This window comes from Callorhinus ursinus, unplaced genomic scaffold (genome assembly GCF_003265705.2).
Source record: "Callorhinus ursinus isolate GAN/ISIS: 27379988/994484 unplaced genomic scaffold, GSC_fseal_2.0 scaffold5, whole genome shotgun sequence".
In the NCBI taxonomy this organism is placed as follows: domain Eukaryota; kingdom Metazoa; phylum Chordata; class Mammalia; order Carnivora; family Otariidae; genus Callorhinus; species Callorhinus ursinus.
The window spans coordinates 25685717-25710489 of NW_027397067.1; the positions used below are offsets into that span (position 1 = coordinate 25685717).

At 36.3% G+C, this 24773-nt stretch overlaps 1 protein-coding gene across 6 annotated transcripts in view; it reads left to right on the forward strand.

Moving 5' to 3' along the window:
* Nucleotides 1–24773, forward strand: part of HNF4G (hepatocyte nuclear factor 4 gamma) — a 129768-nt gene that overhangs the window by 101986 nt on the left and 3009 nt on the right. For 5 of the 6 annotated variants that reach the window (XM_073892905.1, XM_073892906.1, XM_073892907.1 and 2 more), the window contains 8 exons: nucleotides 4528–4699; nucleotides 9248–9342; nucleotides 12178–12284; nucleotides 14574–14729; nucleotides 17773–17860; nucleotides 20594–20746; nucleotides 21084–21320; nucleotides 22249–22371. In XM_073892905.1, the coding sequence (XP_073749006.1) occupies nucleotides 4554–4699; nucleotides 9248–9342; nucleotides 12178–12284; nucleotides 14574–14729; nucleotides 17773–17860; nucleotides 20594–20746; nucleotides 21084–21320; nucleotides 22249–22371 (1105 nt within the window). In that variant the 5' untranslated portion in view covers nucleotides 4528–4553. Of the gene's footprint in view, nucleotides 1–1514; nucleotides 1700–4527; nucleotides 4700–9247; nucleotides 9343–12177; nucleotides 12285–14573; nucleotides 14730–17772; nucleotides 17861–20593; nucleotides 20747–21083; nucleotides 21321–22248; nucleotides 22372–24773 lie in introns of those variants that run through there. The other variant, XM_025871465.2, reaches the window with a different exon arrangement.

A 24773-nucleotide genomic window follows, 5' to 3' on the forward strand; every position in this document is an offset into this window, starting at 1 on the left:
CTGTCTGCTTCTCCAAAAACTGAACAAGTACAGTTAGCCTTCACTAAAGAGAATCAGTCCCTAAAATGTATCCCTCAGATACGATCCTCACAATTAGGAGTGATACAGAATATGAAGGCAAGTGGACTATTCCAGTGAGCACTGTTTGATTTAGTGACTCTGGTTGCTAAAACGACTCCACTATTTTCTTCACAAATTCTTCACATGGTTTTGAGTTTATTTTAAGAGGCCAGGCTTCCCAGATGAAAAATATAATAATTTTCTAAGATAAAATATTCACAAGGTTTATGGTATTAAGAAATTGAATAAGAAATATTACTTTGCCATAGTCTTTAACAAATGTAGGAAACGAGACTCTGACTTTATAACGTAAATGTGGCTGGAATTCTTTCTTGGAAGATAAAATCAATAAACATATTCTCAGAAGTAAAATATAATCATTGACTCCTATCTTCTAAATGGTCCTCAAATTCTAAATGTTCCTTGTCACGTGTGCGTGTAACAGGTGTGCTGTGCTATGTGGATGCTAGGTATTAGAAGGTTGATGATGGGAATGGTTAGATCCACGCACGTTAGGGATAATTTTATTTCAGTTCAGTGCCTAGAATGTAACAAGCATCAGATGTCGAAAGAAATGAAAGCGTATTCATGTAGCTGTTTTTATAGAATGCCTACAATGTCCTAGTAACTATAGTGGTTCTGTCCTTGGGAAGTTTACAAACATTCAAGGGACACAGATTCATAAGTAGATAGTTAAGGAGAATATGTTAAGCCATATTAGGGTTATGTCCAGGCTACTACTGGAATATATCATAAATCCCTGTCATTTCAAATTAGAAATGTTTTACCCCAACATAAACAAAGTTAGCCCTATTGTACGGGAAGAAAAATTGAAATCATTAAGTGCTTATGTTAAGTGTTAACTTACAGTCTTTACTTGATTCATAACAGTAAAATCCCATCTTTTATTTATTTATTTATTTTTTTAAAGATTTTATTTATTTATTCATGAGAGACAGAGGGAGAGAGAGAGAGAGAGAGAAGCAGAGGGAGAAGCAGGCTCCCAAGGAGCAGGGAGCCCGATGCGGGACTCGATCCCAGGACCCTGGGATCATGACCTGAGCCGAAGGCAGACGCTTAACCATCTGAGCCACCCAGGCGCCCAAAATCCCATCTTTTAGAACATGTGGTATGTGATTTCAGCCCCTTAATGGGATAAATCATGTCACAAATACTTGAAACCTGAGAGATTCTCTTTTCTATTTTTAACTACGTAATGACATCATTTATTGTCTACTGGGAATCAATTTAGGAAATCATGTTCGTCCACTAAGCACTTCAGATAAGGTGATTCCATGAAGCATTCCGAGATTATCACAAGGAATTGCTTTCGTATGCCATAAAGCAGAAAGAAATGAGCAGAATATGGCCTGCAGAGGAGTTTCCAGGTTTACAGCTCCTCCCACATAAGTCACTGTTAACAGTAACAGTTAACTTTGGATTATCACTCACAGACTGAAAGCCCAACAGCCATCACACACACTGGCCTGTGGTGGCCCTTGTATGTGTGTTTCTAAGTCAATGATGAGGGTATCGGAACCGATACTGGACATGGAGATGGCAAATTACAGTGAAGTTTTGGACCCAACTTATACAACTTTGGAGTTTGAAACTATGCAGATTCTATATAATTCAAATGGTGAGTTCCCTTCTGCTTGTAGACATAAAGGAAAGCAGGTATAGTGGGAGGGGTACAAACTGAGCTTCCCAGGTGGTAGCTCTGTGTCTTCTTGCTGAAGAATTCGGGGCTTGCTTTTTAAGACCACGTATCTGAGCTTTTGCATTTCCTCACAAAATTGAAATTAATAATGTTATGGCTCGTTTATGTTGAGACTTTTTAAAAGTCTAGTTATGCGTAATAAAGTGACCTCAGAATTCTGTCATGGGCCACTTAAGGTAAAAAAGAACAGTTTCATCAGTTACTTTATGTACTGTAAATCACAGGAGTAAGTAATATTGGCAGACTGGCTGTGAAGTACATTTCTGTGCCGTGTTTAAAATGACATACGGAACGCAGGAGGCTTTTACTGGTTGCCTCCTCCTGTCATTTCAGTTCTCAATGGCCGCTGACGAGAAACTGCATTTAAAATTACTCTGAGTTTTTGCACTGAACACAATATGAAAGGAAAGAAAGGCTTGTGTTATAACCTTACTACTTGACAAGCTAATGTTTAGCCTCACAAAGCTCTTGGTATTTATCTACTGTAACTTTTTAACTTTAAATAAGGCATGAATTGTTTAGAGTTCATGTCTTTATATAATATAGTTTACTGTTGACTTTGCATTTAGTTTTTTTCCAAGTAAAAATCTTGTCCAAGGTTACTTATAATTGTTAGAACACCTCAAATCTAGTAATTATGTATACTTTGAAAAACGCGTGTGTGTGTGTGTGTGTGTGTGTGTGTGTGTGTGTGTGTGTGTGTGTGTAGTTCAGGATTGAGACTGTATCTTATACTCAGGATATGGTAATGTTCTGCTATGCTCCTCAGTTTTACAACTGCTGTTCTCATTATATTTATAATAAACAATAGCTTATTAGTGGGAAGATTATTTTTTTAATCCTCAGATGAACTCGGAAATTTTAGCACAAATTAGTGTTGTTAACAATATGTAATTATGGCATTAAACTGGAAGCAAGAGTTGACTTTTTTTCCTGTTTCCATAAATCTAGAATACAATCAGTCCTAATGTTTCTGTCATATTTCTAATATCTATTTTGTTTATATTACCAAAAAGAAAAATTCCTAGCTTTAAACTCCATAATATCACATGATTAACCCTTAAACATATATTTTTTAAGGTTTTTCTTAACTTGATGAAATTATATATGGTAATGTTTGTGTACTCAGAAGTATTAGTAAGTAAAATATGTGTGTCTTCACAGAATGTAATGGTACATGACAGCTTTTAATTTTATTTTTTGTTATATTCAAGATATGATGGGTTGTTATGTTTATATTATCATACAATATTATGATAATTTTTAATATATTACCTATATTCAATGTCTTTTATATTCAGTGTCTTTTGAGTCCATACAGATTTTTAAAGATGTAATCAATAATGCTAATTCATTTAAGAAACCATTTAAATAAAAATATTTATGTGGAGTTTTTTAAGCCTCTTCCTCCAAAAGAGGAATCTATGGATTAGATGCATACTTTATGCCAGGCACAGTTCTCACAGCTGGAAGACAGGGGTGCGTATGACAGATCTTAAGTTCTCTGACATCATGAAGTTTATATTCTGTAGGGAAAGAGGGATGGTAAATGAACAGACTAGTTCATAGTATAATTTTTAAAAATGAAGTAGTTATTTAAAAAATAATCAGGGTTCTAGATTCTACTTGAAGGGCAGATGAGGGGTGACTCTAAAATGTATGTTCAGAGAATATTTCACAGAAAGTGAGAGATGGGAGCAGAAATCAGATAGCCAGCTCAAAGACATCCTTGAGGAAGAACTTTCCTTGGAGGAAGAAGGAACAGCAAGTGTAAAGATTCAGAGATGGGAGCCAACTCCAAGGGGGTTAAAAAGGCAACATTGTTGAACAGTGAACAGGATGGAAAGTAGTACCAAGTAATGGAGTCAGAGAGATGGGAGGGGGCTTTATCACACAAGGCTTTACAGCAAACCTGAGATGTGTAGGCTTTATTCTGTTTCTGAGGGTTAAAGACAGAAAACTAATATGATGTGTATTTCTTATTCCAAAAGCACTTTGGGGTAATAAACAGTAGGGGAGCAAGGGCGGAAACAGAAAAATTAGATAAGAGGCTATTGCAGTAATCTAGGGGAAAGATTAGAGTTGACTGGATATAGTTGACTGGATAAGGGTGGCCATGGTAAAAGGGTGAAAAGTTGCGGATTCGATATGTATTTCAAATATGGACTTAGTATTAGATTGGATATGAACAATGAAGGAGGGAATCCAATGAAGACCACCAGGTTATTGGTCCTAGGTACTAGATGGTACCATTGACTGACTGACATAGGGAAGACTGAAGGAAGAACAAGTTTGAGGGGAAAAATAGAAGAGTTCTGTTTTTGATACATTAATTTGCAATTTCTATTAAACTTTAAAGTGAAGTTGTTAAATATAGGTGTTTGGGCATTTCAGACTGATACCCATGGAAGACATCAGAACTAGAGATAAAATCTGGGGGTTTTCTCTCATACACATGATATTTAACACAATGGGACCAGATGGGCTTTCCTTGGGAAAGAGTATATTTGGGGGAACTGAGACCTATGGCGTCCCAAAGTTTAATGTTTTATTTCATATTCAGAAATATGCGAGGGAAGACTGGAACGGAGACTGGAAGAAGTGGTCAGTGGTTAAAAGGAGAGCACTGGTGTGCTCCAAGAGGTCAAGGAAATGGACTGTTTTGAGCCTATGAATAATTTTTTGGGTAGTATACATAAGAAATACTTAGTATTAACTTGAAGGCTACTCTGCTTTTTCTTTAACAGATAACTCTGCTCCAGAGACAACAAGTATGAATACCACAGACAATGGTGTCAACTGTCTATGTGCCATATGTGGGGACAGAGCGACGGGAAAACATTATGGAGCATCAAGCTGTGATGGGTGCAAGGGCTTCTTCAGACGCAGCATACGCAAGAGTCACGTTTATTCCTGCAGGTACTTGAGATGCTCCTTTTGAGAAAGTTATCTTTAGAGGCATTTCAAAATGGCGTGCAAGAAGTAAGGAAATAAAATCAGAGCTTTGGGGGCACCTGGGTGGCTCAGTCGGTTAAGCATCTGACTCTTAATTTCGGCTCAGGTCATGATCTCAGGGTCATGAGATGGCGCCCTGAGTAGGGCTCCCACCTCAGCATGGAGTCTGCTTGTCCCTCTCCCTCTGCTCTTGCTCTCTTGCTCTCGCTTTCAAATAATTAAATAAATAAATAAAATCTTAAGAAACACAGACCTTTCATAATGCTGTGACTATACAAACAAAATCTGTAAGCTGTGTTAAAAGTAAGGATATGTGGGTGTGTATGCAGGATGCATTCCCACAGCTGGTTCCTTTTTATGAAACATTTTAGACTTATAAAATGTGTAAAAAAATCCACATACTTATCACCCAACCTAGACCAATATAGTCCAAGCCTCTAGTGAACACACTTCTTCTATCACTTTCTCTTTCTCTCCTCTCTCCCAGAGGTAACTGCTGTCTGAAATTTGGTGTTTGTCTTTTATGTTCCTTTGTTGTTTTACCACATGTTCACATACCAATGGACATATTTAAATCTATATTTAAATGGTTTCACAATCTGTGTATTTTTCTGTGTATTGATTTTCTTTTCAACATCTCTACCTCCTGCGTCTTTTAAACAAAATTATTAAAAGTGTGGATGATTTTGGTAGCTTGTCAAAGTCAGTGAATGGAATTAAATTTTCAGTCTTAAAATTTGAAATGTATGTCTCATGCCACAATTTTGCCATTGAATTCAGTGTTTTGTCTAAGATGTATTTAACTATACTGTATATGTCACATGTTTCTAGTAGGCTTTTAAAAAAATACCTAGTCAACATCATAGTACAAGTTAGGGTTAGATAGTCCACCTTGAGTGTTCAGAATGACAGTTCTGGAATGCCAAGTACATCCATGTGAAATATGGACGATTAAAACAATGACTGATGCTAACAGAAAAATATCAAAGCTCGCTCTATTGATGAAAGCATGTATAGAATTGCTATGTTATTTTGAGAACAAGCTGGACATTTGGGAAAAAGTTATCTCCCTTACAGTATGATGCCATTTGATTTCTAGGGATCTGGAAAAAAGTTAATATATAACTCTCCAAATATCTAACTAGTGTTCTCTAGTAATTTTTCCAAGAGGGCTTAAAACGTTGGTTAAAAAAAAAAGTGTCCATCATCCACTTTAAAACCTTCTTGGGGGCACCTGGGTGGCTCAGTCATTAAGCATCTGCCTTCGGCTCAGGTCATGATCCCAGGGTCCTGGGATTGAGCCCCAAATCAGGCTCCCTGCTCAGTGGGAAGCCTGCTTCTCTCTCTACGGCTCCCCCTTACTTGTGTTCCCTCTCTCGCTATGTCTCTCTCTGTCAAGTAAATAAATAAAATCTTAAATAAATAAATAAATAAATAAATAAATAAAACCTTCTTGATAAACAAGAAAATATATTTAGATGACTTGCTTTTATGTACATCAAAGCTCTTTTTATATCTAGCTAGATATAAAAAATAAACGAAGTAGATTTCCCTCATTAAAAGCATTTTCTCTATGATTACATTAAATATTCAGTGCTTTTACAAAATTAACAGCGAAAATAAACACAAAATAACCTGTAAACATTATTTTGAGTCACGTGTTCTGTTAAAGATGAAATACATATATATGAAAGATGGTGTGATCCAAACAACTAAACCCAACAAAGACTTTAAGAATCAGAAAATATCAGCACCATGGGCTTCCAAGATTTCCTCCCTTCCTGTATGGGCAAAGTGAGAAAGGAGTGTTCTCATAACAACTTCTGGAATTTAAAAAATATTCCCACCACATGTACAGTTTAACTCCTCACACCTTCCCATCATGAGTATTGCTGCCAACTTAGCCTTCTTTACATATTTTGGTATTAAGCAAATGCTATGATTTTCCATTTGGAAAATAGTTATAATGATGAAGGTGTAGGAGAGTAAAGGTTTTTTAAGCTCAGATTTTGCTGGTCTCAAATTTATCCATTTCCTCAGATGTACAAATTTCATTTCCACTCTAGCTGTTCCGTCCCATTGAAGTTGGGCTTTCTGTCCCAAAGCACTTTAAATTGCTGTTTCAATACTTGACACATCATGTTTTCTTTATTATGGCTATTTGTAAACTTGTATGTGTACTCTATTAGATTGTAGTTTCCCTGAATGGAGGAGACAGGTCATACTCCTTTGTTTAATCCCTACACCAGGATCTTGTACACAAAAGGTGCTTAATATGTTTATTCAGTTTTTTTATTAATGTTAATTGGGTGTATTTTCCTCTTGTATTGATTAGCAATCGGATTCCCTCCCCTGAAGCCATGAATTCCCAAGTGAACAATTCTTTTTCCTCATCCTAAAAATATCTCTCTTCTGGCTCAGTTCTTTTATAGTAGACTTTATATTCAGTCAGTTCAAAGTGGCTACCCATCATTTTTAGAAGAAATACCTTCTTTTGTAGATCACCAGATAGGTTCTTTTATTCCCATCATTAATAATCAGCCACAAATAATCAGTAATACATCAATACATGTGGATGTGGGTAATTTTATGACACAATTTTGAAGAAATATTATTATTTTGCTATATGGTTGATATTTGCCCCAAAGCCTATGTTTGATATTTACCCTACACTCACACAACTTTTTACTGAAGGTCCTTCCAATTTGACAGCTATAAATTAATTTGAAAATGTTAAATAACATCCCCATGTTCCATCAGGAGTGAATGGTGGACCTGGAAATCAAGCTCACATCTAATTCCAGAGAATGTACCCTTTTTTTTAAGTGTACAATTCAGGTTTTGATTATTTTCACAGAGTTGAGCAACCATCACTACAATGAACTTAGTCTGTAAAGAGACCTCCTACCCTTAAGCTGTTGCTCCCCATTTCCCCTAACTCCCTCCCTCCAATGACAGGCAACGACTAATGAACTTTCTGTTTCTATAGATTTGCCTCTTCAGGACTTTTGATGTAAATTAAATTACAGACACACCTCACTTTATTACGCTTCACAGACTTTGAATTTTTTTTTTTTTTTACGAGTTGAAGGTTTGTGGCAACCCTGCATTGAGCGAGTCTGTTGGCGCCATTTTCCAACAGTATTTGCTCACTTTGTGTCTGTGAATCACATTTGGGTAATTCTTGCAGTATTTCAAACTTTTTCATTATTATTTTATTTGTTATGGCGACCTGTGATCCGTGATTACAACTCATTGAAAGTTCGGATAATGGTTGGCAGTTTTTAGCAATAAAGTATTTTTAATTAAGGTATTACATTGCTATTTTAGACAGTGCTGTTGCACACTTTATAGATTACAGTTTAGTGTAAACATAACTTTAATATACACTGGGAAACCAAGAAATTTCATTTGACTCACTTAATTATGATACTAACTTTATTGTGGTGGTCTGAAACCAAAAGAGCAGTATCTCTCAGGAGAGCTTGTATACAATATGTGGCCTTTGTGTCTGACTTCTTTCATTTAGAATGATGTTTTCAAGGTTCATCCACGTTGTAGCACGTGTCAGTACTCCATTCCCATTTTTTGCCAAGCAATAATATCCATTGTGTAGCTGTACCATATTTTATTTATCTGTTCATCAGCCGATGGACATTTGGGTTGTCCCTGCATTTTGGCTCTTAAGAATAATGGTGGTTTGGACATTTGTGTACACTTTTCTATGTGAACATATGTTTTCATTTCTTTTGTGTATATACATAGGAGCGGAATTTCTGGGTTATATGGTAACTCTAATATCTAACTTCTCTTTAAAAACTGCCAAAATTTCTTCCCAAGCAGCTGCATCATATTTCAAAAGCAACGTATGAGGGTTCCAATTTTTGCCCATCCTCATTGACACTTGTTATTGTCTGGTTTATTTTTTCTGATTATAGCCATTTTAGTGGCTGTGAGGTGGTACCTAATTATGCAGAGACCATACTTTAAATGCTGTTTTCACCCGCCTCTGGATATATAACTTGGCAGTTAAGAGTAAATTTCAATTGCATATGAGGCACACTTAAAATTAATAGAAGAATATTTAAAAAGAGAAAAGCATGCAAGTGCAGAGGAATGACGTTCTGATATATTCTCTATTACATTGAAATCATTTAGTAATAAGCAATCAGAACTCACATGCCAAAGATTTTTAAACTAGGTTTGGCTTTCATAACTCAGGATAGAAGTGATAATGTATACTATGTATACTGGTGAAAAGTCAGATAAAAGTCAGTTTTATTTTATTATAAAGACTGCGTGAGAAGTAAGGCTTGTATTTCCATTGTACATGCTGACCATTAGACTGGAAAAGTTGCAGGCAATTGTTCTTACACATTCTTCCTGTTGGGGCCAAATTTGACCATATTTATGCAAGGTCTATTTCTCTGTTTATTTGTGCGTGTTTGGTTTTGTTTTTTCCTTTGATAAACAGTTTTCTGCAAACTAATATATCTTTGTTTGATATTATAGGTTCAGTCGGCAATGTGTTGTTGACAAGGACAAAAGGAATCAATGTAGATATTGTCGATTAAGAAAGTGTTTTAGAGCAGGAATGAAAAAAGAAGGTAATAATATATAGTATAATAATAATTATTGTTGGAAATTGTTATACACATACATCCTCATTTAAGCACAATAATCTTTTCACATGAATTCTGATTTTCCTCAGTGAAGAATCTATAATTCCCTGAGTTTAGGAATTTACCCAAGGACACTGACACCCAGTCTTTGATGATTGTCTGATTCCAGACAGTATTACCTCTACTACTGTGTTATAACTGGAAACAAAATTAATATCTAAATAATATTCCGATATTCAGTTCAAAAGATAAATGCAAAATCTACTAATAGGTTGAAATTGTAAATGTTATGTTTAAGCATATATTTATTGTCAATAATAATTGAATATCTTGGTTCATCTCATAAGCATTGATTGGACATTAACTTTTTATTCACTGATTTATTTATTTAACAAATATTTCTTGAGCACTTCTTTCTAAAAACTGTTGCAGATGCTAAGCCTTCAGTGGTGAACATAACAGAAAAAAGAGTGCTCCCTCTCAGGAAGCTTATATTCCATTGAGGAACAGAGACAATGGACTAGATACTCTGTTTTAGTGTGCATTAATTTCATTTCAAATGTGGTGACTAATCTTATTATATTATCCTACATTCTAACTATGGTTAATTTGGAAACAAATCTGTTGAACACATGAAAACATTGGGCAGGGGATAACCACTGCAGTATTTTATGCTTATCATTTCACATGCTTATGCCTATTATATACAAAGAAATATTTTTCAGAACTATTTCACAAACCATAAAAGAATTAAATCAAGTTAATATACTACAGAAATGTAAAATATATCAAACTTATCTTGAACATAGCTAGTTTTTTTCTTTGTCACTATTTTAAAGAGACCAAAATTCCATTGGTTTCATTCAGATTGCTAGTCTCCAAAAGAAGACAAAATAAAGTTCACAAAATTAAAGAAGCACTTTGTCATTACAAAATGACTTGTTTCTAATGGCATATTTAGTAGTTTATTAATTACATACTTTGTCAATCAATTTCATCTATTTCTATTTGAACCCCAGCACTACTCCTACAAAAGTATAAGGAAGTCACAATCCTCTATTTCCTTTAAGAGTTCACGGGTTTTGAAAGAAAATTACTTTCAAAAATAGTTGAATTATGTCTCCTACCATTCATAGAATAATGCATTAGTTTTTTTTAAGTAGATTAGGAAGTAACTTTTGGGTTTCAAAGTAGATATGTTTCTCTTATTTACAGTAATAACATAATATCAAGGTTAGTTGGATAGAAACCTATATAAGCATGGTTTTACGTCAAAAATGAAAGCAGTAAGAAGATTGCAAATGTTCCCAGTTTCTTCTGATGTGTTTCTAAGGATTGATCATGTAAATGAAATTCATAAAAGCATAGCTTACATTTTAATTTTTTATCTCCACATATGCATTTCCATATGAGTCAGTTTAGGCTGAAAATCAATGACAATTTCTGTGGGGGGAAGAAAGAGTAAGCTACCAGTAAATATGATTTTACGATAAAATATTAATGATTCATTCCCAACTTAAACACTACTCACTCTTAAAGGCAAAAGGCCAGTATTTTCTCTTCCAAATTGATCAGTTGGTGGTTAATAGTAAGTTTGGGGTAGATAGTAGATTTTGGCATAGAAATTGGTGCATCTCTTTAATAAAATAATAATTGCATAAAAATTATAATAGTTTTATGTCTTCTCTCTCCAGCAGAACAGGGTAGAGCATTGATCTAAATAATTTAGAGGCCACAGGCCTTGTTTTCATTCTTTTTGGTTAACAGAAGATACATTTATCTCCTAAGTTTTAAAATCTAACGTTGAGGGGCACCTGGATGACTCAGTCGGGTTAGCATCAGACTCTTGGTTTTGGCTCATGGTCATGGGATTGAGCCCCAAGTCAGAATGAGATTCTCTCTCTTTCTCCCTCTGCCCTTCCCACTTCTGTGCTCACTCACTCTCTCTCTCTCAAAATAAATAAACAAATCTTTAAAAAAATAAGTAAATAAGTAAAATCTAACTTTGATATTTGACTTATAGTATTCTTTTTTTTTAAAAGATTTTATCTATTTATTTGACAGAGAGATAGCACAAGTAGGCAGAGAGGCAGGCAGAGGGAGAGGGAGAGGCAGGCTCTCTGCTGAGCAGGGATCCCGACGCGGGACTTGATCCCAGGACCCCGGGATCATGACCTGAGCCGAAGGCAGCTGCTTAACCGACTGAGCCATGCAGGCACCCCTTATATTATTCTTTATATGACAGATATAGAAGATAATACTCCCTCTCTCGCTCTTCTTTATATTTACAGTGTAGTTTTTGGGGAGCCTTAAAAGCCTTTGCAAGCTGAAAATCACCTTAACTAAATAAATTCACTCAGAAATTCCATTTCTGCTAGTGTTTTAGGAAAAAAAAAAAGAAAGTTTCAAAATCTATGATTTGTATCTTCTGATGGTGGATATAATATCTGTTTGACTTGATCAGTCTCCCAGGCGATACTCATCCTCTACTTACCTTACAGTTGTATTAATTTTGCGAGAATGGAAAGCCCTCCTATTACAGATACCGCATGGTTGAACTGACTGACCCAACACTTTCCGACATGGCTGCGATCATGAAGTTTCAAAAGGCAGTCTTTTATGAGCTCTAATGACAGGCCTGGCCTTCTACTTTTTAAAAAGTGGTACAGAATGAAGAATATCCTCAGTCCTACCATACTTTCCCCTCTGCCCCTCAGCCCCCTCTTACTTTTTATACTATTACTTTTAAACTTTAAACTGTATTTCCTGACACGTAGTGAAAAGAACTGACCAATGAATACTGTGATTTTTCTCCCCTAGCTGTGCAAAACGAACGCGATAGAATAAGCACCAGAAGAAGCACATTTGATGGCAGCAACATCCCCTCCATTAACACACTGGCACAAGCAGAAATTCGGTCTCGCCAGGTACCTGCTGCGCTCCAGTATCCAGTCCTGTTCAACACTATCAAATGTCTATTTAGGCATAATTCGAAAATAATCTAAGTCCACTTAAGTGGGCTCATTTCTAAAAAGAATTACAGTTTTACTTTGAAAATATTAGGTGGACTATTGACTTAATTTTGACTACTTCTGGACAACTTCCAGGTTTTAAACAGAAAAAATACAGTGTATTTCAGCCTAATGTTGTTAAATGAAAGTTTGTTTACAAGGTTGGTTTAAAATACTGAATGCGTAGCACAATCCTCTGGAGGCAGTAGCTTGCTTTACTGATTAAATCTGTAAACTCAGTTACTATGACTTTTGGGGAGCTTGGCTGAGACCTATCATCAGAGCTTCCTTCCTTGAAGATGGTTTTGAACTCAAGAACTCACCTTGGCATCTGCTTTGGAAACAAGTATTTAAGGGAAGAGCCAGAATCCAGAAACCAATGGAGAAGGAGTTTATCATTTTAAATTTCTAGAATGAGAATATCAGTTCCAAAGTTTAAAAATGTTTGTCATTAGTTATATACATAAAAATAAATCATTTAAGAATCAAATGAAGAAGGGCGCCTGAGTGGCTCGGTTGGTTGAACATCTGACTCTTGATCTCAGCTCAGGTCTTGATCTCAGGGTTGTGAACTCAAGGCCCATGTTGGGCTCCATGCTGGGTGTGGAGCCTACTTAAAAAAAAAATTAAAAAAGACCTAAAATCCTTGCAATTTCCTGAGTGATAAGAGAGCCTCTTGTTAGTCATAAAATCTCCAGCAGACCTCTTCAGAGTTTATGCTAATGAGGTGACATAGGGGCGGGTCCCAGAAAGGGCATCAGAATGGGGCTGGTCACCAGAAGGACCAAACTGGGTTTCAAGGATAGGAAATTTCAGCCCCACCCACTGGCTATCTGTGAGGGGGAGGGGCTGAAGCCTGGGTTATAAAAACTCTTGAACAACAGGTTGGTGAACCCATTAATATTCTCAAAAAGTGATTTCCCCCAGAGAGGACCTGGAAGCTCTCTACCACTCCACACCCCTACCTACCTACCTTGTTCTATACATGTCTTCCATTTGGCTTTTCATGAATTGTATTTTTTAAAATAAACTGGTCAATGTAAAAAAAAAAAAAATCAAATGAGGAAACTTTTTGAAGACAGTTTATTTTAGCATTGCCCCATTAGAAAAGTTAATGATATTTTTCCATTATAAAAAGTTATGAAATAGCTAACTATTAATCAGGTTCTGTAATGAGTCAGTGCAACTACTTTCATTTTTGATAACACGAGGGTGGTATGATGAGGCTAACATCCCCATTATCATCAGTCCTTGAAGATTACTTGATGACCCTATAGAGCATTTACAAAATGGCTTAAGGGAAGTTGTGAAGAAATAAACACATAGAAAGACACACACACACACACACACACACACACACACACACACACTCTCGCATGCTCAAAAATTAAGTTTCTGAGAACTTTTAGAAAGCAATTTTTAGCAGAAAAACATTTTCAAACCACTTATATTTTATCTATTTCAAAATTATATATAATTTGAAAATTTTTTCATTACAGGTTAAGCTTTTCAATGTTGCCAAGTCAAAAGTTGGTTTCTTTTATTTATTTATTTATTTATTTATTTATTTATTTGAGAGAGAGAGAATGAGAGATAGAGAGCATGAGAGGGAAGAGAGTCAGAGGGAGAAGCAGACTCCCTGCTGAGCAGGGAGCCCGATGTGGGACTCGATCCCGGGACTCCAGGATCATGACCTGAGCCGAAGGCAGTCGCTTAACCAACTGAGCCACCCAAAAGTTGGTTTCTTAATTTTACTTTGATGGGCTTCCATTTCATGCAGCAACATCACTAGTTCTGGCTTCTCTTCTAAATCTTTTTTCCCCAGTTTGGTGAGCTGTATGCACCGGAAACATTTTCTTCATAAAAATAAAATCACAGAGCATATTTCCTGTGACTACGGCATATCTTTTTGTATAGTCATTTTTAATTAGGAAAATGCTGCAAGTTGAGTCACTTATTTTACGGTTTTTCCAGTGAGAAAAAGGTACTGCTCCCAGAGCATGGTACTGTGCCATGAATGTTTCCAGTTTAGCTTGTAGGTATAGGTATGTTTTTCTCCGTTTTAAAATGTTCTGTGTATCTTAAGATACTGTGGCAATGAGAGTGCTCATTTCAAGGCTGTCCTTATTGCTGTCATAGAAGAAAGAGAAATATTGCTCGTGTATTATTTTAAATGATAAATTAAGGTGATCTTCTTCATGCTAGATCTCAGTGTCAAGCCCTGGCACAAGCACTGACATAAATATTAAGAAGGTTGCAAGTATCGGTGATGTCTGTGAATCTATGAAGCAACAGCTCCTGGTCTTGGTGGAATGGGCCAAATATATTCCTGCCTTCTGTGAGTTACCACTGGATGACCAGGTATAGTTAAAAGATGGTACGAATGCTTTCAGAAATGTTTTTTGAACTTGGCTACATCTCTGTGTTTTTTAAATTATATCTATAATAGATTGACCATATTTAACAAAGGTTCATTTATGAGGAAAAAGATTGGTTTTCTTGTCCACTCACCTTGTTCTCTCAGGAGGCACAACTGTTTAACTTCTATTTCAGGGGTCCTGCAAATTTATTTATTGGGTGAAGTTGAGGAAGACATGGGTCTTCCCTCCTGGAGTTTAAAAAGCTTAAGTGAGGAAGAAAAACAGATAGCAAGGAACTGCCATTGTGAGAAAAGTATTGGCAGAATAAATATCTGGGAGGCAAGTGGTATACTGGTGGGTCTTGGTGTTTATGGAAGGTGCCATATAAAATTCCACTGAAATACCAGGCTGCTCCTAGACAGAGACCACATAGGTTGTGTTGGTGTCTTTGTAGGCACTCTATACAATTAACATAAAATTTTGCCCTTCATGTTGTCAATTTTATTCTAGCATTTACTGTATAAAAATAATAGGTCTGGCAAAAATGTCTCTAGAATCATCCTCTGAAATCTACAGAGAAATAGAATTCAGATACAATAATCTTTTCCTAATACCTATATTTTCATATTTTGTCATATAGACGTTAAGACATTTTAATTAATAGCTAAGAATTTTAATTTCCTAGTCTATGAAAATTAGATTATTAGCTTCAGATTAATTTTGAATGCTTCCATCTAAGTAGTTAATATATTGTAGATGCAAGTAATTTGAAAATTTTTAATGACCCGCATTGAGTAAACCATGGTATGTATTATACCCAGTGTATATTTTTACACCCTCTGACCAGGGCTCTTTACCACTAATACAGAAAAACAAAGAAACAATCAAAGGGAAAGGTGCATGATTATTTAAAAATCCAAGAAGGGCAAAGTATTTACACAACCAGAATGAAAAGTGATCATAGGAAGTCGGCAGTTATATTTCCAAGACAGCATTTCACGTGGCGACCAAAAAAAAAAAAGCTATGAAATCTGAAATCATTCTTTTTTTTTTTTAAATCATTCTTAAAATGTTCTGTAACTGCCTTCCTGGTGTGAGTCATGGTTATTGACATATCATAAAGATAGCTTGGCTCAGAAGGTTATTTCAGAGTGAATAATGCTAAATTGCTAAAACATACGTGTCTCACCCCAAGCCATATAAGTAGGGTTATGTTATTTATCAGTTTTATATTTTTATTATCACTCCTCCTTAAAAGTTGCTGACTTGTGGTATGAAGACAATGATTTAAAAATTGGAAAATTAAAATCCAGTAACCCGTCAAAAAGAGTTTTTATTTACTAAATGACACTTGAATACTAACAATATAACATTAATAGCCATGGATTGGCAAATGTCCATTGTGGTTAAGGCACTAGAGAAGTAGCTTTCAGTTGCGTTATATATTACATTATTTTATGTAATCCTCTCAGGAGCTCTGGCATAAATGTTATTATCTCCACTTAACAGTGTTTAAAACTGATCCTAGATCAGTGAAATTCACTCAGAAAATTCATCAAACAAATATATCGTAGGACTGCATTTCAGTTTTAGGAACCGTGAGGATTTGGTGATAAAAATACAGATTGTGTCACTATTCTCATAAAGTTTGCACTCTATTTGGGAGAGACAGACAATAAAAAGTATACAGATTATGAGTAAGTTAATGCTAGGTGGGGATAATTTCCATAAAATAGAATGAAATGAGTTGGAGAATGACTGGGGTGGAATGGTAAGACATACATTAAGCTGGAGATCAGAGATTTTTCCTGAGACCTGAATGACAAGGGGCCGGGCATGCCAAGATCCGAGGACAAAGCGTTCCAGGGACAGGAACATCATGTTCAAAGGCTCTGAGGCAAGTAGGAATAATGTGCCTGGAGAAAAGTGAGCAAGGGATGTTGCAAGATGAAACCAGAGAAGTGGGTGGGGGGCAAAGCATTGAGCTATCAACCTGTGAGGCCATGGTTAAGGAGTCTGGGTTTTACTGTAAAGACAATAAGGAACCAGCGAAGAGTTTTCAGCAGAGGAATGATATTAAGTGATTATTATTTTACAAATATTTTCTGGGAAGCTCTGTCGAGAAGGATTTAGGATGGAGGAACCAGAAAGGAAGCAGGAATACCTATGAGCTCAGTGGAGAGCATTGTGGCACGCAAAGATGAAGAATGACAAAGGCTCCAGCTGGGGTGGTAGCAATGGTGAAGCAGCACCCAGATTTGCTATACAATTAGAAAGGAATCAAATGGACTCTGGTTTCTGACATGAACAAGCATTTTGAATGATGGGGCCATTTACTAAGATGATGAAGATGTTGGAGACACATTACTTTGATGTGTTAGATTTGGAATGCTTCCTATTCTTGGTGGTGATGTTAAGTAGGCAATCGAGTATGTGCATAAAACTCAGTTGAGAGCTTAGTGCAAAGAGTTAAAGGTTCAATCTAGAAAGTGTCAGCAGGCCGATCACCCATCCTTTTCTCAGAATGTCACAAGTCCTTGCTTTGCTTTTGTTTATTCAGTTTATTATGTGTAACAGAGTTTGTTTTACATATATTTTCTTATGTAGTCCTTATGACTACACTTTGAGATTTTTATCACTGCCCCCATTTGATAGATGAAAACAAAAGAGTCCCAAACATACTGGTTAGCTTATCTAAGGTTAAACAGGTAGCATGTGGCCAAGCCAGGATTTGAACTCTGATTTGTTTGATTCTATTTTATTCCAAACACTTTCTTTCAGCTTTTTTTGTTCTGCTTTTTGTTTCCACTGTATTGACTTAGAACTTATAGAAATTTTGAAAAGTAAAACTCTACTGACACGCTAAAATAGAAAAATAGAAGGCTTAATGGTGGCAAGTATCTATGAATATTATAGTTTATTACAACAAACAAACAAAAAAGGTCCCAGGCTTAAAGAACACTGAATTAATCAGACACATATTATACCATCTTTTAATCATTATATTTTATAATTAATTGATAAGCTTGAAATTTTTCATTAAGGTGGCACTGTTGAGAGCTCACGCAGGGGAACATTTACTGCTTGGAGCTACGAAGAGATCCATGGTGTATAAAGATATTTTGCTTTTGGGTAAGTTGTTTTTTTTTTTTAATTTAAGAAGAAATTATGCATGCCACTTAGTACTTAATATGGATATATGATAAATCCATCGATCTTATTTCATCAGTCCGTGGTCTCAAATAGAAAGAGTGATAGTCAATCAGAATCTGAAGTGCGGCAGTGAGATGGGGTATCTCTGAGGCAGTATCGTGGCTTTTCTTTTTTGTACTTTAAAAAATACATGAGACCTTTGTTAAAAAGAAGGAAGCAAATGAAGTGGGGGCGGGGAAGTTCTTGTACATTGTTGGAGTGTTTCATCTTAGTAGTCAACTAATGAATGAAATAGAAATCATTTGTATGTTTTCTGTTCAAAAAAAAAAAAGGAATTATGCATGCTTTATCCTTACACGGGGTCTATTCTGTATGCACCAAGCATTCACAGACACTGTCAAATGGTGCTCTCACTTCACAAATTGGATTTAATTGATTGCATCCTCACTCAAGGCCCTATCTTTCCTTGACTTGATCGCAAGGAACTTTAGAGGGCATTGAGACCTTCAGGGTGCATTAAGATTTAAAAATAAGGGGCGCCTGGGTGGCTCAGTTGGTTAAGCGACTGCCTTCGGCTCAGGTCATGATCCTGGAGTCCCGGGATCGAGTCCCACATCGGGCTCCCTGCTCAGCAGGGAGTCTGCTTCTCCCTCTGACCCTCCCCCCTCTCATGTGCTCTCTCTCTCTATCTCATTCTCTCTCTCAAATAAATAAATAAATAAATCTTTAAAAAAAAAAGATTTAAAAATAAGCATTGGAGAACGTGGTCACAAGGTACAAACTTCCAGTTGGAAGTTAAATAAATACTAGGGATACAGCATACGACATGGTGACTAGAGCTAATGCTGCTGTATAAGATGTGGGCAAATTGTTAAGGGAGTAAATCCTAAGCATTCTCATCACAGGGGGATTTTTTTACTTCTCATTTTATTGTATCGATGAGAAAATGGACATTAGCTGCATCTATTGTGGCAATCATTTCACAATATATGTAAGTCATACCATCGTGCTGTACACCTTAGACTAATATAGTGATATATGTCAATGATTTCTCACGAAAACTGAGAAAGATTTAAAAAATAAAAAAGAAATTTTGCTCAATAAACGTAGTATTGAGTCATGTTTGAATCCTATCAGGACGAAGAATTAGTGACTTGTGTGACCACTTTATTGGAGTTTCAGTGTTGTTTCTCACTCCTTCAGTGTCTACTTACTACGTGTAATCGTATTGTTTTATACGCTTTCAAGGACATGTTTATTTCCTATGTTATCATTGCTTACGTATGATGCAAAATCCCAAGTTAAAAAAAATAATTTGGTGATGGTGTCTGAAAATTCTGATAGTGAAGTAGCAGTGCTGGAAGAAGCAAAGTAGGATGGCAGGTTGAAGGGGGGATAAGACAGAAGGGAAAGCTTTTGTTTTCCTTAAGTAATCGCTCCAATCTCCCCCCCACCCCCACTTACGTTACCTTTTAAATTAGGTTTCTTCTTGAGAGAGTTGAGATCCCTGTAATGATTATTACCTCCACCCCTCTCTGGCTGTATGAAATGATGACCAGATTATTTATTCTATTTTTGTGATAGATGTTATGTCCCAAAATAGAAATAAATTGAATGTAATATAACAATAGCTAATATTTGTTGAGGACATACTATGTAAGCTGCATTGTTTTAAGTGCTTTACATGTAAATACACACTATCTCTTGTAATCCTCCTGATAACCCTAAGGGGTAGGTACTGTTACTCTGTAGGTGACGAAATGCAGGCAGAGAAAGTTTACCTAAAGTCACAAAGTTAGTAAGGGATAGAGCCAGGATTCTAAACCACATAATGTGACTGCAGAGACTATGCTTTAGATTCTGTTAAACACTCTCTTGCCTTTAGAAGACTGCTATAATAATGTTCTCATTATAGATGAACACTATATACGTAAAAACCCAAATGTCTTTGCTACCTAATTCTAAATTGTTCTACCTTGAAAAATTAGGTAAACTAAATTTTCATAAGAAGAGCAAGGTTACATTTTTTGAGTTCTTTCACACATGTTGTACTGAAGATTATCTTTGCCTGCAGTGAAAGAATTCAGAATGTTCTGCTTTTTATAAAACCGGAAAATAACAATCTAGCTGTTATCTTAGGAGCTTTTGTCATTGTTGTCTATTATAGCCAGAGACTTTCTAAATTAGAGTGTCCTTAGGGTTTAGGTAGTCTAGTCTCTATCCAATTTCTGGACTTCCTTGAATTCATCTACTTAGACTTGTTAAAATTGTGTCTCAAGAGTTATTACAACTACGTATATGTAGACCACTAAAGGAGTCCTATTTTTATCCAGTGTAAGCAAGAAAGTTTCTTTAGGTTTTGTGTTATGCTCATTAATGAGTAAGACACTAATAGATAACTGACATAGTGGAAGGCTAATCATTATATTTTGTTTCTCCCTTGTCAATTATTAGCTTGTTATTGGTCTGTACTTTCGTGTTATCACTAGTGACTGAGGCTGTTAAAATGCATGTGATCATATTATCAATGTCATTGATCCTTGACGTGTTCTTAAGTTTTTCTAACATAACTAACCTAACACTACTGAAAGGAAGTACTGTAACTACTCTTTCAAGGCAAGAGGCATTTAAAACATCGATTTGTAAAAAACTAATCACATCTGACGATCTTTTGTTGAGGGGTGGCTGACCTTTTTTTTTTTTTTTTCCTAGGGAACAACTATGTAATTCACCGCAACAGCAGTGAAATTGAGATCAGCCGTGTGGCCAACCGGGTTCTAGACGAGCTGGTACGACCATTTCAAGAAATTCAGATTGATGACAATGAATATGCTTGTTTGAAGGCAATCGTATTTTTTGATCCAGGTTTGTTTTCAGAATTCCATTAAAAAAATAATGATAATGAAAAATGAATATTATTTCATATTAGAATGTTTACTCTAGGGGCGCCTGGGTGGCTCAGTTGGTTAAGCGACCGCCTTCGGCTCAGGTCATGATCCCGGAGTCCCGGGATCGAGTCCCACATCGGGCTCCCTGCTCAGCAGGGAGTCTGCTGCTCCCTCTGACCCTCTTCCCTCTCGTGCTCTCTGTCTCTCATTCTCTCTCTCTCAAATAAATAAAATCTTTAAAAAAAAAGAATATTTACTCTAACACTCTAGTAAGATTCAATCTTTAGATTGCCCATTTTCTTCCTTTTTTATAGATGCGAAAGGGCTAAGTGATCCAGTAAAGATTAAGAACATGCGGTTCCAAGTGCAGCTCAGTTTGGAGGACTACATCAACGACAGGCAGTACGACTCCCGGGGGAGGTTTGGAGAGCTACTTCTGCTCCTGCCCACGCTGCAGAGCATCACTTGGCAAATGATTGAGCAAATACAGTTCGTTAAACTTTTTGGGATGGTTAAAATTGACAATCTACTTCAAGAAATGTTACTGGGTGGTGAGTACATTTAAGAATTTCCATTTTATTTATTAGCATCCCACTCTGTACAAGGTTGACCTACTTATTTTTTGTCCGTGACTTAATGAACTCAATTTTTTACATTTAGAAAGTCTGCAAAACCCACTGGTTGGAGACAAAAGTACTTGAATGTATTGAAATCCTCACTCTTCCTAGTCTCCACCATCTTTGTGCCACACAGTTCCTCTTGCCCTAGTTTTTATCCTTCCAAATATGGTAAATAGAAATATATTTCCAATTTTTAGTACTCCTTGGGGTGGATTGTATTTTTCTAAGCCTTGACTCCTTTAAAAGCTCAAAGATGCCAGCATTGCAACATAACCTAGAAATATTTATAGTAAATACCTTAAAAATGAACACTTTGCTCCTGAAATAATTAATTGACATGACACAATGAGAAGGGAAAAATAAGAATTTGTTGCAGCAATAAATGTCAGGAATAAGTTAAGAAATCATTTATTTTGTGTTCTGATCTAGATTAAATTTCCTTGTAAAATCACTTTATTTTATTTTAGTTTAGTTTTAGTTTTCTGGTGCTTAATGTGTTCCTAATGACATCTTTCTGAAATAAAAGTTGTTTATGCTATTAGTGTGATCCCAAATACTATAAACTTGAGGTAAGTGATTCTTGGAATTGCCTTAACAACAGGCAGCAAACCTAATGATTCCAGGAAATGGCACACAAGGTCCATTATTAATATACCACATAATATGATACAACATTAATCTAGCCAAAGCCCAGTGAAAGCTGACATTATCCTTAATATGGCAGCGGTTCTATTAATTTCTTTTTGAAATCCCAAAAAGCACTTTGCAAAAATAGCAACATTCAAGCTGTCAATCACATTTGTTGCCAGGCAAACTTGATCAAATATCACTAATGCAAGCATCTTTTTATCTTCTGTAGGTGCTTCTAATGATGCTAGTCATCTCCATCATCCCATGCATCCACATTTGTCTCAAGATCCATTAACTGGACAAACTATACTTTTAGGTCCCATGTCAACACTGGTTCATACGGACCAGATCTGTAAGTATCTGGGCTACTTTTCAACCATATTGATTTTTAATTTTAATTACCTGAGAAAAAGTGGAATTTGGGGAAAGAATCTATCAGTGTCCAGAAATTGCAAAAATTAGGTACAGTTTCCTCTCTAGGACTCAACTGTGGGAGATTGTGACATTCAGCAAGTCACTTATTCTCCTTAGGCATGAGTTTGCTCCCTAAAATGGGATGTGAGTTCGTAAATGCTTCTAAGGTACAGCAGTCCCGGTTTTGCCTGGTAGTGCAGGACCATATGAAGGACTGTGCAAGCTGGAACCGTGCAAAGAAATCTTAATAATCAATAGGAAAATTATAGTTTGCTTGTGACTTTTAAAAATGTTTGCCAAAACATTAAGAACTCTCTTAACTACAGGTTGTAAATGTAGAGGGAAATTGAAAAATAATAATCCTGATATTTATTTAGGGTACACTATAATGTAAACATTAGATTCACTGAGAATTATCGTATTTTATTTCTTCATTAAAAAAATTATGAAGTGCAGGGGCGCCTGGGTGGCTCAGTCAGTTAAGTGTCTGCCTTTGGCTCAGGTCATGATCCAGGAGTCCTAGGATCCAGCCCCACGTCTGGCTCCCTGCTCAGCGGGGAGCCTGCTTCTCCTTTTCCCTCTGCCCCTCCCCATTGCTTGTGCTCTCTCACTGTCCCTCTTTCTCTCTAAAATAAATAAATAGTCTTTTAAAAAATTATGAAGTGTAAAAAAAAAAATTATGAAGTGTAGCTTGAACAGTGCTTGCCACCTTCTCCTCCTCTACCTTGCAAGTGGAAGCGAGCATCTTTTCTATGCCTTGATGAATTTTCCTCTTTTGGAAGTTTGGATCAGCTTCCAACATTTTACCCTTTGCACTTTCCATGTCTGAAATGTCCCTGAGAACCCATTTAATGTGAAGGTTTTTTACAGGTTTCACTTCCTCTGGGACATCTTCATCCTTTTCAACACAATCAGTTTCTTCACTAACGTCCACCAGTTTTCCTTCACTAAGCTCCAGAGTGCAGATTTAGAGACGCAGACAGCAGCAGTGTCTGCATTCCCAGCAGCAGCTCATTCTGTAACTCCAGCATGCTCCATTCACTTCCTGCGTGATCACTTCTTCTTCTTTTTTTTTTTTTTGCCAATTTTGCTTTATCCATTTTTTGCAAAATGTCATGAGAATATGAGAATTTATCACTAGGAGACAAGGAGGCAAGACAGCTACACACTGAAGTTGTCAGTTACATGAACTGAATAAAATATATTCAGTGACCAGTCGCAGATAAACTTAAAGATGTGATGTGATTGGTCACTGATCATAATGCACCTCTGTTATCGAGGTAATTAATGTAGACCGAAGAGTTAGCAGTGAAGTTTGTATGTATGCAGTTACTCACAGTTAATAATGAGTTACCGTGCTCACTGAAATTCAAACCATGTTTTTGCAGGACTGGTGCTATTTAGCCAAGCTGTGATAACTGAAATTTGTGCAGGTCAGATTTATGCAAAGTGAGGGCCTCTGGGAAAGCTCTTTGGAATTAAAATGATTATACAAAGTAGGGGTTAGTAGCTAAATTAATCTGATAGTATTGCAGATTTAACACAAATTCTATTTTTATAAGCTACCCCCGAGATAAAAATCTCTATTTGACAAAATTTCTAGAATTGTTTCTGAATTTATACTAAGTAATACCAGATTTGCTTTTGATCTATCTCCTCTTTTTTTAAAAGATGTTATTTATTTATTTATTTCTTAGAGAGAGAGAGAGAGAGATCGAGAGAGAGAGAGAGAGAGAGCACACAAGCAGGGGGGAGGGGTAGAAGAAGAGGGAGAAGCAGACTCTCCGCTGAGCAGGGAGCCTGATGCGTGGCTTGATCTCGATCCCAAGGCCCTAGGATCATGACCTGAGCCCAAGGCAGACACTTAACCAGCTGAGCCACCCAGGCGCCCTGATCTATCTCCTCTTAACATTAAACCAGCTAACTCACCGAGATTCCTTGAGCTCTTGTCATATAATTATGGTGCATACCTATATTACCTACTGACTTTACAGTAGCCCTTAATAACTAGTTATAATGTGGTTTCATGGAAATGTTCAATGAAATGTGACCAACTTAGTGAGTATAATCTCACTGCTACCTAGTGATAAGAAAAGTAGAAGCCACAGAAATACTTATTACCACTGCTATCCCCCTTAGATACAAGCACTGGGAAACCCGTGTGTAAATTGTGTCTGAAACACAAAGTTCTTTGAATATATGATAGAGGCAGAAGCAAAGTTGTTAGAAAAATATACAAATTATGGAAATAGGATGACATACTTAACTTGTGGATATAAATGTACTTGAAAGACATTAATTGGGGACCATCCTTGTAAAGCAAATGTTACCATTTTCATT